The sequence below is a fragment of the Antechinus flavipes genome, chromosome 2 (assembly GCF_016432865.1).
Source record: "Antechinus flavipes isolate AdamAnt ecotype Samford, QLD, Australia chromosome 2, AdamAnt_v2, whole genome shotgun sequence".
NCBI lineage: Eukaryota > Metazoa > Chordata > Mammalia > Dasyuromorphia > Dasyuridae > Antechinus > Antechinus flavipes.
In genome coordinates, this window is record NC_067399.1 from 377,916,593 (window position 1) to 377,930,955 (window position 14,363).

Genomic DNA, 14,363 nt, shown 5'->3' on the forward strand with positions numbered 1-14,363 from the left:
ATACCATGACCCAGTCCATTCTTTTTCTGTTAAAAGATAGCCCAGAGAAAAAAAGACGATAAAACAAAAAACTTGCTGAGATATTCTGAGATCGTGTTTCAATCATGTTCCCCCAATGAGATGATGTAGTCATTTTTCTTTGACAAGAAACTATATAATAATAGTTAGCATTTATATAGCTCCTTAATGTTTACAAAGCAGTTTACACATACTGTTTCATAGGATCCTATGAAATAGATTTTATAATTATTGTCATTTTGTAGATAAGGAATGAAAGTCTAGAAGAGGTCAGGTGACTTGCAAGAGTCACACAGCTAATGAATATCTGGGACAAGATTTGAACTCTAATCTAAGAGCTCTATCCACTGTACTTCTTAGCTGAGCTGTAACAGAATCCTGCATCCCCAGTGAATTATTATTGACAAAGGTAGCAACCAGAATAGAACTGGACATAGAGTACTAATGCAATAAACAGTTATGAGATTAAATGGAATTGAAATACTCTGAGCTAAAAAATTGGTATCCCTTCCAAAAAGAAGAAATAGGATTATTTTTCTCCCCTTCACGTCATTCCCCAATCCCATTGCCCATCCTTTCACTTGGTTGACCAGATACTGTTTTCTTCCTGCCCTGGACGAGACATTAGGTCACACTTTAAATATGTTCTTCCTGATTAAATGCCTTTCTGTGGATTAGCCTGCTACCAAGATTTATGAAAGGGAATTTGTCAAAAGGAAGCAAAATATAGAGTATTAAGGTGGAATGAAAGAATTCAAATGAATTCCCCATCCATTCTCTGTCCACATATCTTTTCTCTAGGAAGGGCTTTTCTAATCTCTGATTCAATGAACTTCTTAAATACTTCAAGAATATGTGATAGTCATCAAGGTCCCCCTGCAACTCAAAATCCTATATCCTTCTAAAGGATTGGCTTACTTGGTATGATCATGATTTTTTCTACCAGAAACAAACAAACGCCAAAACCAAAAAACCAAATTGATATGACTTCAATTCAACTTCCCACAAGATACATGTCTTTTCCCTACAAAATCTCAGTGCATATTTTGCTTTTCACAATTGCTCATCTAGTTGTATTAATTGACTCCATTGACATGTCTTAGAAACTACGAGCAAAACTTTGGCCAATCAGGGATTGCCATCCCTTGCCTGGAGATTTGATTTCTGCCTGAAATGTCTCAAAGAATTGACATCCTTGTCAGCCTTCATTGGGAACAAAAGGAACATGATATATGTGGTTTAACAAAAGAACAAAAAGGAGCACAATGAATAAATACAGTTGACTCTTAATGAAATAAAATAAAATAACTCAAAACATCACTGAAAAATACCCCATTTGTTGCATTTCTATTATAAGTAGGTGATACAAAAATGGAAAAAAAAAATCCTGAAGTAACATAGAAAGTACTTTGAAGTCAAAAAACCTGGGTTCAAATCTTGTTTCTCTCATTTATTACTTGACCTGCGATAAGTCTCATGAAGATAGACATATGACAGAATAGCAAAGTATATCAACAGCTTTTTTTTTTCAGGAGACCTGTATTCTTGGTCTAACTCAGCTAAAAATTTACTATGTTGGTCTTAAGCTGGTCACCTCTCCTTTGGGCAACAGTTTTTTTCATCTGTAAAATGGGTGGATGATCTCTAAGGTCCCTTTTCAGTTTTTACATTTTATAACTGTATACTAATCAAAACAATTTAAGGAATACTGAAAAAAGGGAAAACTATGAGAAGAAATCAGGCAAGGATTGCAGGTATTTTATGTTAGGAACAAACCCTAGGCTTTGTCCATTAGTGGATATCTGTAGAATCCCTTGAATGGTAGTAGGTGGAGATGGAGCAAGTATTCTCCATGAACAAGTATAGAACAAACTAAGTCCCTGAGTACTAGAATGGATATTTCAAAAATTTTATAATAATATACAAATAAATGTTAGCTATTGTTTTGTTGAAATTGCTCCATCATTTCAGTCCTATTGATTCTTTGTGGCCCCACTTGGAGGTTTTGTAGCAGATACACTGGAGTGTTTTGCCATTTCCTTCTCCAGCTCATTTTGCGGATGAAAAAACCAAGGCAAACAGGATGAAGTGACTTGCCTAGGATCAAACAGCCAGTAAGTTTTTGAAGTATTTTGAACTCAGAAAGCTGTCTTTCTGCTTCCAAGTCCAGTGCTTTATTCACTGTACCAACTAGCTGCTATTGTTGTCCTCCTACTCCTTCTCTTCTTCTTCCTCCTCCTCCCCTTCCTTCACTTCCCCCAACTCTTCTCTCTCTCCTCCTCCTCTTCCTCTTTATCTTCTTCTTCATCATTTCCTCCTCCCTCTTCCCCTTCTTCTTCTCTTGCTCCTTTTTCTTTCTCTCAATCTGTGCCATTCAGAGAGAGGGAAGGGAATAAGCACTTATATAGTGTTTGCTATGTGCCAGGCACTATCCAAAGTCCTTTTTATATTTATAGCTCTATCTTATCTATCTATCTGTATGCAAATATTTATGTTGATCATATTATGTATTCCACCTTGTGTCACAATTGTTTGTATTCTTACTATTCCTACCTAATTGTAAATTCCTTAAAGAGCTGGATGAATTCTTAGAGATCAGTTCTCTCATTTCACAAGTAAGGAAAGTGAGATTAAGAGACTTAACTTAGGTCAAGTAATAAGTGACAGAAGCAGTCTTCTGACTTCAAAATACTTTCTATGTTGCCTCAGGATTTTTTTCCATCTTTGTATCACCTGCTTATAATAGACATACAACAAATGGGGTATTTTTCAGTGATGTTTGACATGTTAATTTTGTTTTATTTCATCAAGAGTCAACTGTATTTGTTCATTGTGCTCCTTTTTGTTCTCTTCCTTCTCCAATTCATTTTATAGTGAGGAAACTGAGAGATTTGCCCAGAATCACACAGCTAATAAGTGTCTGAGGTCAGATTTGAACTCAAGAAGAGAATTTCCACTGTATCTATTGTGCTCTCTGCCTGCCCCTCATCGATGTGCTATTTTGTCCTTAATAGTTGTCAATTTTCTCCCACTGTAAGGAAAATTTAAACTCCATTTCCTTTCTAGTCCTCTTGGACCCACTGAGGAGAACCATCCTTAATTACAGGTCGCTGTTCTTCCAAGAATTGTTCTCTTTTTGTCTTTGATTAGAAAGAAAACAGTTAAAAAAAAATTCCAATGACCTACAGAAATACTCAGCACTGGATTTATTGTCAGAGAACTTGGGTTCAAATGCTGCCTCTACTACTTTCTTATTGCTACATTTTTGGACAAGTAGTTGAACCTCTTTGGGCCTCATTTATTTCATCTGTAAAATGGGACATCTTTAAGATGTAGCTCTCAAAATTGAGTGGATGTCATCAGTTGGGAAATGGCTGAATAAGTTATGCTATATGAATGAAATGTAATATTATTGTTCTTTAAGAAATGACAAAAAAGCTGATTTCAGAAAAGCTTGGCAAGACTTACCTTAACTGATGCTGACTGAAATGAGTAGAACCAAGAGAATATTGTACACAGTAACAATAAGATTATGTTATCATTAACTGTGATGGACTTGGCTCTTTTCAACAATGAGGTGATTCAAGCTATTCCATTAGACTTATGATGGAAAATGCCATCCACATTCAGAGAGAACCATGGAGACTAAAGGTGGATCAAAGCATAGTATTTTCACCTTTTGAAGTTGTTTGGGTTTTTTTCTTTCTTATATTTTTTCCCTTTTGATCTGATTTTTTTTTTTTGCACAACATGAGGAATATGGAAATAGATTTAGAAAAATTGCACATGTTTGATCAGATTGCTTGCTGTCTTGGAGAGAGGGAAGGAGGAAGAGAGGGAGAAAAATTTTGGAAGACAAGGTTTTGCAAAAGTGAATGTCAAAAACTATCTTTACATGTATTTAGAAAAATAAAATAAAATTAAGAAAAAAAATGTAGCTCTCAGTCTGTGATCCTAGGATTCTAGCTACCACCTCCTTCTGGTGAGGGTAGGTAAATTTCCAGTTCTTCAGAAGACTACTGAAGCTAAGAATCCTCTTACTAATCGACCAGCATCAATTATTTCTATGTTGCACTTCAGAGAAGGGTGTACTTAGTCAACATTAGCCTTTAAGAAACAAGGTAAAATTGGTAAGTTAAGGTACATGACAAATATTTTTAGTTGCCAGTCCAGAATTCACAGATTCAAAAGGTTACACATATATTTCTCCCTGATTCCTTCCTACTCAAGAGTCAATAGAATGGAGAGAACACTTTGAAACCACTCTTTTACAGAAGTTTGAGGTTCATAGCTGTTACATATTTAGTGAGATTTTGAACTTTTTCAGTGGATTAACTAGTTGTGCTGATTTTTCCTCTTTTCCTTGGTTTGTTATTTAAAATACTATTTGTTATAGCGGATAGCTCTTTGGAAGAGGAAAAAGGATACTGGGAGAAATGATGATCATATGAAAAGACAAAAGATATCAATAAAAAGCCTTGTGGGTTTTGGGTTTTTTTTTTTTGAAGAGTAAATGGGACATTTTAAAAATAACACTGAAATAAGAGTCTATACTCAAGCCCTAGACTCAGCTCTATCACTAACCAGCTTTATGATTTTAGATATTATTTAATCCCCATTGGTCTCAATTTCCTAATCTACAAAATATAGGAGTTTCACTAAATTATCTCAAAGATCCTTTCCAACTCAAGATTTATAAATTCTAAAATTCTCTCAAATAGATTGTAATAAACACTAGGAAGAACATCTGGCTTACAGGAAACTCTTCCTTCCTCTCCTGGTTCCAAAACAGTCCTTGGAGTCCAGCTCCAACCCAGGTTGACCTATGAATCATATTTCAGAAAATTCTAAAGGCTTTTAGTCTAAGTTGGTTCTGCAATCACTTCTTCCTGACACCCTGCCCTACCCTACCACCCCAAACCACAAGCTCTATTATTTTGAACTTTGAAATTCTTCTGTCTAATCAAAATCTCCAGTTCTTGTTTCTCCCTCTGACTCACTCGTCCTAAACCTATTCATCTTCACCATGTTTCTCCATCTGTCCCTGTTTATCCAGATATCTCACTTTCCTCTACAGTCTTGACCCTACAAATGATCAGAACAACTGTATGCAATATCCAACACCACAAACCCCACTGTCTTACTGCTCTTCATTTTTTGCCAGTTCTCAACCCTAAATCACATTCCCCATCATCCATATTCTTCTCTGTTGACTTCCATCCCACTGAAGAGCACTGAAGGAGGTTATAGTACTATGCCAATTGGTATCATTACAAATTTAGGTTAATTAATCTCAATGAGGAGGCAACCTGGTTCATTGGATAGAGACAAAGCCTTGGCATCAGGAAGGTCTGGATTCAAGTCCTTTCTCTAACATACTAGTTTGTGTGACCACAGGCAAGCTATTTAATATCTCAGTGACACTGTGATAACACTTGAAGACTATAAGTGACTGCAAAGTTGCCCATTTATATCAATGGAAGGAGTTTCTGCACTGGTAGTTCCCTAAACCACATCAATGAAATCACAAATTCTGATTTGTTTTTAAATCTCAACTATACCTTCATTGCTGCATAAGGGGGAAAGCTCAAACATTTTTACTCTTTCAATTCAACAACATTTGCTAAATACCTACTATATGCAATGCACTCAGTAGATGTTCAAAATTTTTTCAAGGATCTAATTGCTTCCCACTATGTTGTTGATTTGTTGGTTGGTTGTTGCCCTTCTTCTCTCTCAAAAGATATCCTCTTTCTTAAAAGAGGAAATAAAAGCTATCCACCATGATTTTCCTTTTCTACTGGATTCCAAACGTTACAACCTCCCTGTGTCTTCAGCTAACATCTCTTCTTTTGCTCATCCCTGAACCTTTCTCCTAAGTCCTGACTTCTCCCTCCATCTCTTTCCTTCCCACCTCTCCTAGGAACGTGATCCATTATTTCCTCTTTTATCTTTAATTTCTTCCCATTTCTTGGCTCTTTCTCAATTGCTCACAAACATGCTTGATATATCTCAAACTTTAAAAAGCTGAAATTGTCTCATGTACAATCTTTTTTTTTCTATTCTACAATACTATTGTAGAAGACATACTGGACCCTAGTCTTGGGCTTCAGATTAGCTTCTGAAAATTTCTAACATAAACATTTTCTAACATCACTAATATAAGTATGTTTAAATTTGCTGGGTCCACAGGAGGAACATTTGCCCCCATAAGCTTTTTCTTGAAACCAGGCAACAAAATTGCTGTTTTGACTAACTCTGCTTTTAACAGCTTAACAGTGGCTAAGCTACTGTCTGAAACAGATTCTGTTTTTTAGCAGTCTTAGTATTTCTAAAATGACTTAGAGCCAAAATTATGATACATAAGGTTTCTTCTCCCAATTAGTTACCCATGCTATTTAGCTTACTGCTTTTGCAAAATAAAGCTTTGACTTAAAGAGAATCCTGTGTCAGTATTCTCACTCCAACCCTCAACCAAAAGTTCTCTCTCAGCACTACAGAAATACTTATTTTATTTCTTAAATTTAGAATAAAAATAAATTAAAAACTGCAATAAACTTTGCCATCCATTTAAGTTATCACTCTTTGAAAATATAACTGTACTCTTTGAAAGTCCTAGAAAATCAACTAAAAAACTAGTAGACACAATTAACAACTTTAGCAAAGTTGCTGGATATAAAACAAATCAGCATAAATCATTGGCATTACTATGTGTTACAACAAACCCAGCAGTGAAATAAAAAAATCCTATCTAAAATAACTGTAGATAATATAAAATATTTGGGAGTTTGCCTGCCAAGACAAAGGCAAGAACTATATAAACACAATTATATAACACTTTCCACACAAATAAAGTTAGATCTAAACAATTGGGAGAATGACAATTATACCTAAATCAGTCTACTTATTCAATGCCATACCAATCAAACTGCCAAGAAATTACTTTAAGGAAATTTAAAATTATAATTTTAGAAAAAAATAATAAGAAAATTCATCTGGAAGAACTTTTGTTCTTCAAACAAAAGAATTACATGGCAATTAGTGAGAAGAGAAAAAAACAAAGGAAGGTGGCTTAGCTGAATCAGACCTAAAACTACATTATACAGCGGAGGTCATCAAAATCATTTGGTATTGGCTAAGAAATGGCCAACTACTAAGAGTAGTGAATCAGTGGAATAGGTTAGGTTTATAAGACACAATAGTCAATCACTATAGTAATGTAGTATTTGATAAATGCAAAAACTTCAGCTTCTGGGATAAGAAATATTTGAGTAAAAAAAAAAATGTGGGCAGAAACTAGACAATGACCAACATCTAACATCCTATATCAATATAAGGTTAAAATAGGTTCATGATTTAGACGTAAAGGGTGATACTATAAGCAAATTGGGAGAACAAGAGATAATGTGCCCATCAGATCTTTGGAGAAGGGAAGAATTTATGGTCAAAGGAGAACTAGAGAACATTGGAAAAAGCAAAATGGATAATTTTGATTTCATTAAATTAAAAACAGTTTGCACAAACAAAACCAATGCAGCCAAGATTAGAAAGGAAGCAGAAAGCTAAGAAAAAAAAATTTTACAACTAGTATTTCTAATAAAGACCTCATTTCTTTTTTTTTATTTTATTTTTTATTAAACTTTTTTATATACAAAACATATGCATGGGTAATTTTTCAACACTGACCCTTGCAAAACCTTCTGTTCCAACTTTTCCCCTCCTTCCCCCTATCCCCTCCCTTAGATGTCAGGTAGTTCCATACGTGTTAAATATGTTAAAGTATATGGTAAATACAATATATGTATACATATTTGTACAATTATCTTGTTGCACAGGGAAAATAAGATTTAAAAAGAAGGTAAAAATAAGATAAAGATAAGAAAAAAACAAAAATGCAAGTAAACATTTAACAGAAAGAGTAGAAATGTTATGTTGTGGTCCATACTCATTTCCCAGTGTTTAAAGGGAATATTCTAAAATTATATATTTAGAGAAGCGACTCAAATTTATAAGAATACAAGCCATTACCCAACTGACCAATAGTCAAAGGATATGAACTGACAATTTTCAGACAAAGAAGTTAAAGTCATTTCTAAGTCGTATTTTTAAAATTGCTCTAAATCGCTATTAATTAGAGAAATGCAGATTAAGATAACTCTGAAGTATCACTTCAAATCTCTTAGATGGCTTAGAATGACAGGAAAAGATAATAATAAATATTGGAAGGGATTGGGAAAACTGGGATACTAATGCATTATTGATGGAGTTGTATAATGATCCAATCATTCTAGAAAGTAATTTGGAATCATGCCCAACAGCTATACATACCCTTTGGTTCAACAGTGTATCTCCTGGGTATGTATTCCAAAAAGATCATAAAATAGAGAAAAGGACAGACATGAACAAAAGTGTTTGTAGCAGCCTTTTTTGGTAGTGGCAAGTTAATGGAAATTGAGTGGATGCCCATCAGTTGGGAAATGGCTGAATAACTTATATATGAAAGTAACAGAATATTATTGTTCTATAAGAAATGATGAGCAGCTTAATTTTAGAAAGGCCCAGAAAGACTTACATGAACTGATGCTGAGTGAAGTGAGCAGAAATAAAAGAACATTGTACACAGAGAGTAACAAGAAGATTATCAACTGTGATAGACTTTGGTCTTTTCAATAATGAGGTGATTCAAGACAATTCCAATAGACTTGTGTTGGAAAATACCATCTACATCCAAAGAGAGAACTATAGAAACCGAATGTATTTTCACCTTTTGTTATTGTTTTTGTTTGCTTGAGTTTTTATTTTTTTGTATTTTTTCCCTTTTGATCGGATTTTTTATTTTGTACAATATGAGGACTATGGAAATACATTTAAAAGATGTACATGTGTAACCGATATCAGATTGCTTGCTGTCTTGGGGAGGCAAATGTAAGGGAGAGAGGGAGAAAATTTTAGAATACGAAGTCTTATGAATGTTAAAAAAAACTATTTTAAACTGTATTTGGAAAAATAAAATACTATTAAAAAAAAAGAACCACCCAACAGAAATTGTTCTCTCCAAGGTTCCAAATGGTCTCTTAACTGCTTAATCACATAGCCTTTTAAGTCCTCATCCCTATTTAACTTCTTTCGGAATAGTAAACATTGTAGACTAAGCACCTCTTCCTAACAATCTCTCCTCCCTTTCCTTCTTTTATACTATTTCATCTTGGCTTTTCTACATTTTCTGACTATAACTTCTCAGGTTTTTTTGTTTAGTCACCAAGTACCCACTATGTGTCAGACATTGAGCTAAGCACTGGGCACATAAAAAGAGGAGAAAGACAGTTGTGGTTTCAAGAAGCTTGCAATCTAATATGTGAAGACAACATGCAAACAAAACTATTCAAAGCAAGCTATATACAGGATAAATTGGGGTGGTGGTGGAAGGGAATTAAGCAGAGGGAAGGCAAATAGGAATGAAGGGTTGGGGAAGACTTCCATTCATCCATCTCTTTCCAGTTCTCTGTCTTGGGCTCAGTTCTCTTTTCCTCTCGTCTATTCTCCTCTCTTTTCTTTTTCTTTCTCCTTTATGAAGAACTTTTTCAGTTTCCATAGTTTCAAATGTAACCTCTATAGAGATAATGAAAAATTCATATATCCAGCCTTAATGGTTCTCAAATGCTAATCATGTATTGATGGCTATCTCTTCTTGGGTGTTTCATGGGCCTCATAAACTCAATATATTCAAAACAGTTTTATCTTTCCCCCCCAAAAAAAAACTTCATCCCTCCTTCAAATTTTCATGTCATTTGAAGACAGTACCATCCTTGTTGTCACCAACTTGAAATCATCTACATTACTCTTTTCTCCCTCAAGTTCCATAGACAACAATTCTACTTCCACAATATATATATATATCTCAGATCCTTCCCCTTTTCTTCACTTATACAAACACCATCCCAGCTCAGTCCATTATTATATCTACTCTCTAATCTATCCTTCATATAGCTGACAAGATAATGTTCTTAATGAATTTTATTAATCGTCCAATAAACATTTATTAAGCACCTACTATGTGCTAAGCATATTATTCTTTCCTCGGAAGGAAGGAAGAAAGGAAGGAAAGAAAAGAAAATCTTTCAGTAATTGTCTAGTGCCTGTTAGATAAAACATAAACTCTTGGTCTGGCATTTAAGGCTCTCCATAAATTGGCTCTTTTCCACTTTTCTTGCCTTACTCATACTGCTACTCCCTTTCATAAATTCCATCTTCCAGCCAAAATGAACTGCTAATTGTTCTCCAGAACCCTTATTTCCAATCTCCCTGCTTTTACATAAGCCATCTTCCCCATTCCTGGAATGTGCTTCCTACTGTGTAACTGTAAGAAGATGCCATCTCCTTCATGGAGTCTTTTCTGATGCCTCTCTGTGATCTCTTTCCTCAGTTTTAGCATAGGGCATTGCATATAGTAGGTGCTTTAAAACGAATCTTTTACTAAATTTAATTGAAACTTCCTGTGCCTCAAATGAATACCAAAGGAGAACCGGACCCCCTCTACCCCAACGAAGAACCACTGAATTGAAAAGTATTAGAACTAGAAAGAAGAAAAAGAAAAAACCCTTAGAACCAAAGAAAGTGAAACAAAAAAAAAAAAAGAAGAAAAAATTGTATAAACTGTCTTGTCCAACCCCCTTATTCCACAGATGAGGAAATTAAAATTTGGGGGGGTAGGAGGGAAATAAGGAATTTGCCCAAGTTCACACACGAAGCAACTGTGACCCAATGTAAAGAGCACTAGATTTGTTCTGCACATAGTAGGCACTTATTACCTTCAGGATTCTTCTCTGGGCCTCATTTTCTCTACGGTAAAATGAGGGGATAGAAATGGATGAGGTCTGGAGCCCCTTTTGAGATCCGATATAATATCGGTTTCAGAGACCCAAACATGCCAGTATTCTTTAGTCTCCCCAATAACCTTTTCCCTGGGGCTTACCACTTCATTTGCTCCAATCCACTTAACCACCCTCCCACAGCTACAGGAGAACGACCACACCCTCCGCCACTTCTCTCCGCACAGCCCCAGCTATCAGCCCGAAGGGAAGAAGGCGGGGTCCAGGTGGGCGTCTGGAGCCGATCCCGAAGCTCTGGCAGCGGCCCCTCACCTGGCACAGCAGGTCGCGCACGTAGGCGGCGCAGACCGCGAAGGTGTCGGGCTCCAGGCGGCTGGTCACAGCCCAGTAACGGCGGCTCAGTGCGGCATCCTGCTCTGCATCGCAGCAGCCGAAGGCCGAATACTGCTCGCAGAAGGGCAGTGGGCGCGGCGGCCGGAATGGGGGCTTGAAGTCCAGGCACTGAGGGTGCGCGCTCCCCGGGCCGGCCCGCAGAGGAGCCAGGGCGAGCGGCAGCAGCACTAGCCGGGCCAGTGCCGCCCTGCAACCGGCCAGAGCCATGGGGGCGCTCCCCAGAGCGCGGTCCGGCCAGCCTGCTCCGCACTGCCCCCGCTCCTCGCTTTTGTCCCGCCTCCACCTCTTCCTTCTGTCCTTCCCTCCTCTGCACTCTAGGCCTTCGCTTCTCTCTAGTCCCCAACTTGGCGAGTGCCGGATTCTTCCTGCGCCTTCTCAGCTCCAGCTATGCCCCCCTCCTCCCTTTAGGTCGCTTACAGCCCCGCCCTGCGGGGAGGGTAAGGGGACCCAGGAGAGTGGAGACGTTCCTCCCACCCATCGAAAGATTCCCCCGCCCTGACTGAAGGGGAGGAAAGTATGATTAGCCTTCTCCTTAATAATTTCTCCCCACCCCATCCTTCACCCCCCAGCCCCTAACTGAGCTTTTCCTTCCCGGAATCCAGCGAGCCCGGGAGAATGTTTAAGGTCACTTCCAAGATCCCTCCAGCCCAAGATTCTGCCTCTGGGGAGGCCTTGGGATTCCATGCACAGAAGGCGAAGTAGTTGGGTCCAAAAGTCTTTCCCTTGGTGTTCTCTCCACAAACCACAAACCTTCCTCAGATCCTGGAGGGAATTTTAATGTTCTTGCATAAGTCAGTACTCTCACTGAGCCTCACTAAAATCAACAAGAGTTCTTAACCTGGAGTCCAAAGACACGGAAATCAGAGGGTTCTGTGAACTTAAATGGAAGAAACAGTTATACTTACATTAACTTCTAATTGAAATTTAGCAGTTCTTTCAATTATTTATAAACACTGTTTTGAGGAAGATCTATAGGCTTCTTTACACTGTCAATTAAAACAGATTGTTCATGAAACCAAAAATGGTTAAGGATCCCTATTCTAGAAAGTCTAAGGCCCATATGAGTTCAGATAATTTATGATATTACTATATCATCATGTTAAGAATCCTTCCAGGTCTGATGCTCCATCTCCTAAACATTTCTGACTTAAGATGTTTAGTTGTTCTAAAGTCTGTAAAAACTTTAACATTCTATGGTTCTACATTTCTAAGATCCCTCCTTCACAGTTCTGACATTCCCTACCACTCTAAGATATGGAGATGTCCTGACTTCCTAAATTGTCTTCCTTTTTCTAACTCAACTTAGAGATACAAAGTTTACCTTTTTTCAGGAGATACAAGAAATAGAAACATTGTTGAGAAGGTAGTTCAATTCAGCTAGCACCAAAAACCTGCCTATATGCTGGGCATTGAGACACAAAATGATCACTAAGAGAATAATATATTTCTGCAGTTGGATCTGTGACCTTAGGCAAATGGCTATTTCCTCCAATGGTTCAAATAATAATTCATCCATACCTTTCATTCTATGCCAATTTTTTATGTTCTCCTGTGCAAACTCTCAAATGGGAATTCACCCAAATAACTAGAAGATGAAGCCCCTTCCTCATATTATCTTGTTATTATTTGGAACTATGCCCAAAAGACTATATAAAGCTGTGTATACCCTTTGATCCAGCAGTCTCACTACTGGGCCTGTATCCCAAAGAGATTATAAAAGAGGGGAAAGAACCCATATGTGCAAAAATGTTTGTAGTGACTCTTTTTGTGATGGCAAGGAATTGGAAACTGAATCGATGCCCATCAATTAGAGAATGGTTGAACAAGTTAGAGTACATGAATGAGATGGAATATTGTTATTCTATAAGAAATGATGAGCAGGCTGATTTCAGGAAAGACTAGAAAGACTTATAGGAACTAATGTTGAGTGAAGTGAACAGAATCTGGAAAACATTGTACTCAGTTAATAGCAAGATTATGTGATGATCAATTATGATAGACTTAGTTCCTCTCAGCAATGATGCAAGTCAATTCCAATAGTTGGAAAATGAGATCTACAGAAAGAACCATGTAAATGTAAATCATAGTATGCTATTTTCACTTTTTTTTTGTTTGTCTGTTTGCTTTTTCTTTCTTGGGCTTTTGTTTTGTTCTGATTTTTTTCTTTCACAACATAATATAGGCATGTGTTTAAAATTGTTGTATATGTATAACCTGTATCAGATTGCCTTTTATCTTTGGGTGAGGGAAGGGGAGGGAAAACATGGAACTCAAAATCTTACAAAAATAAATGTTGAAAAGTATCTTTACATGCAATTGGAAAAATGAAATATTGAGGGGAAAAAAAGAAGTATCCTATTATTTCCCAACTCACAGGGGAATAAAGAACAGTATAAATACCCAGGGAAATAAGAAATACATAAATAATTAAAATACAAATTAGAATTTATTATAGGCTTAGGAAGAATTAGTGGCCATGTTCCTCTTTCACTCTGTGGAATCCTACCTTGCTATCTCTTAAAACTATCTTTTGAAATCTAGAGGAAAATTAATGTCCACCAGCCTGATGGTGGAGAAGATGCTAATGATGGACTTTTGAGTGGAGAAAACTCTTCCCCTGAGGAAACATTAACATATAAGTCAATGAGCAGGTACTCTTCCTCTTTGGGGGAGGGGCAAAGACATACCTGTAAATAAGAGGGTGACAAACTCCAGGAAAAAGTTTATTTGTGCTCAGCCCCTACACTCAGACACAGACCTATACCTAATATTAATAATAGCTTTTATTCTTTTTTTTCTCCTCAAAATAAATTTTAGCTTAATGCCCAACATCAACTAAAGAAAAAAAAAAAGAAAAACAAAACAAAAATATTATTTTAAATGATGGTAGATGTATTTTTTATTAAAGCCTTTTATTTTCAAAACATATACATGGATAGTTTTTCAACATTGACCCCTGCAAAACCTTCTGTTCCAAATTTTCCCCTCCTTCCCCCTACCCTCTCCCCTAGATGGTAAGTAATCCAATATATATTAAACATGGTAAAATATATGTTAAATCCAATATATGTATGCATATTTACACAATTATCTTGCTGCACGAGAAAAATCAGATCAAGAAGG

General features: G+C 36.7%; 1 protein-coding gene across 2 annotated transcripts in view; it reads right to left on the minus strand.

The window, feature by feature from the left end:
- HHIPL1 (HHIP like 1) overlaps positions 1–11,681 on the minus strand; it is a 96,520-nt gene extending 84,839 nt beyond the window's left edge. Inside the window, exon 1 of one of the 2 annotated variants that reach the window (XM_051978401.1) lies at positions 11,160–11,645. In XM_051978401.1, coding sequence (XP_051834361.1) covers positions 11,160–11,447 — 288 coding nt within the window. In that variant the 5' untranslated portion in view covers positions 11,448–11,645. Of the gene's footprint in view, positions 1–11,159 lie in introns of both variants that reach the window. The other variant, XM_051978402.1, reaches the window with a different exon arrangement.
- Positions 11,682–14,363: the final 2,682 nt, after the last annotated feature.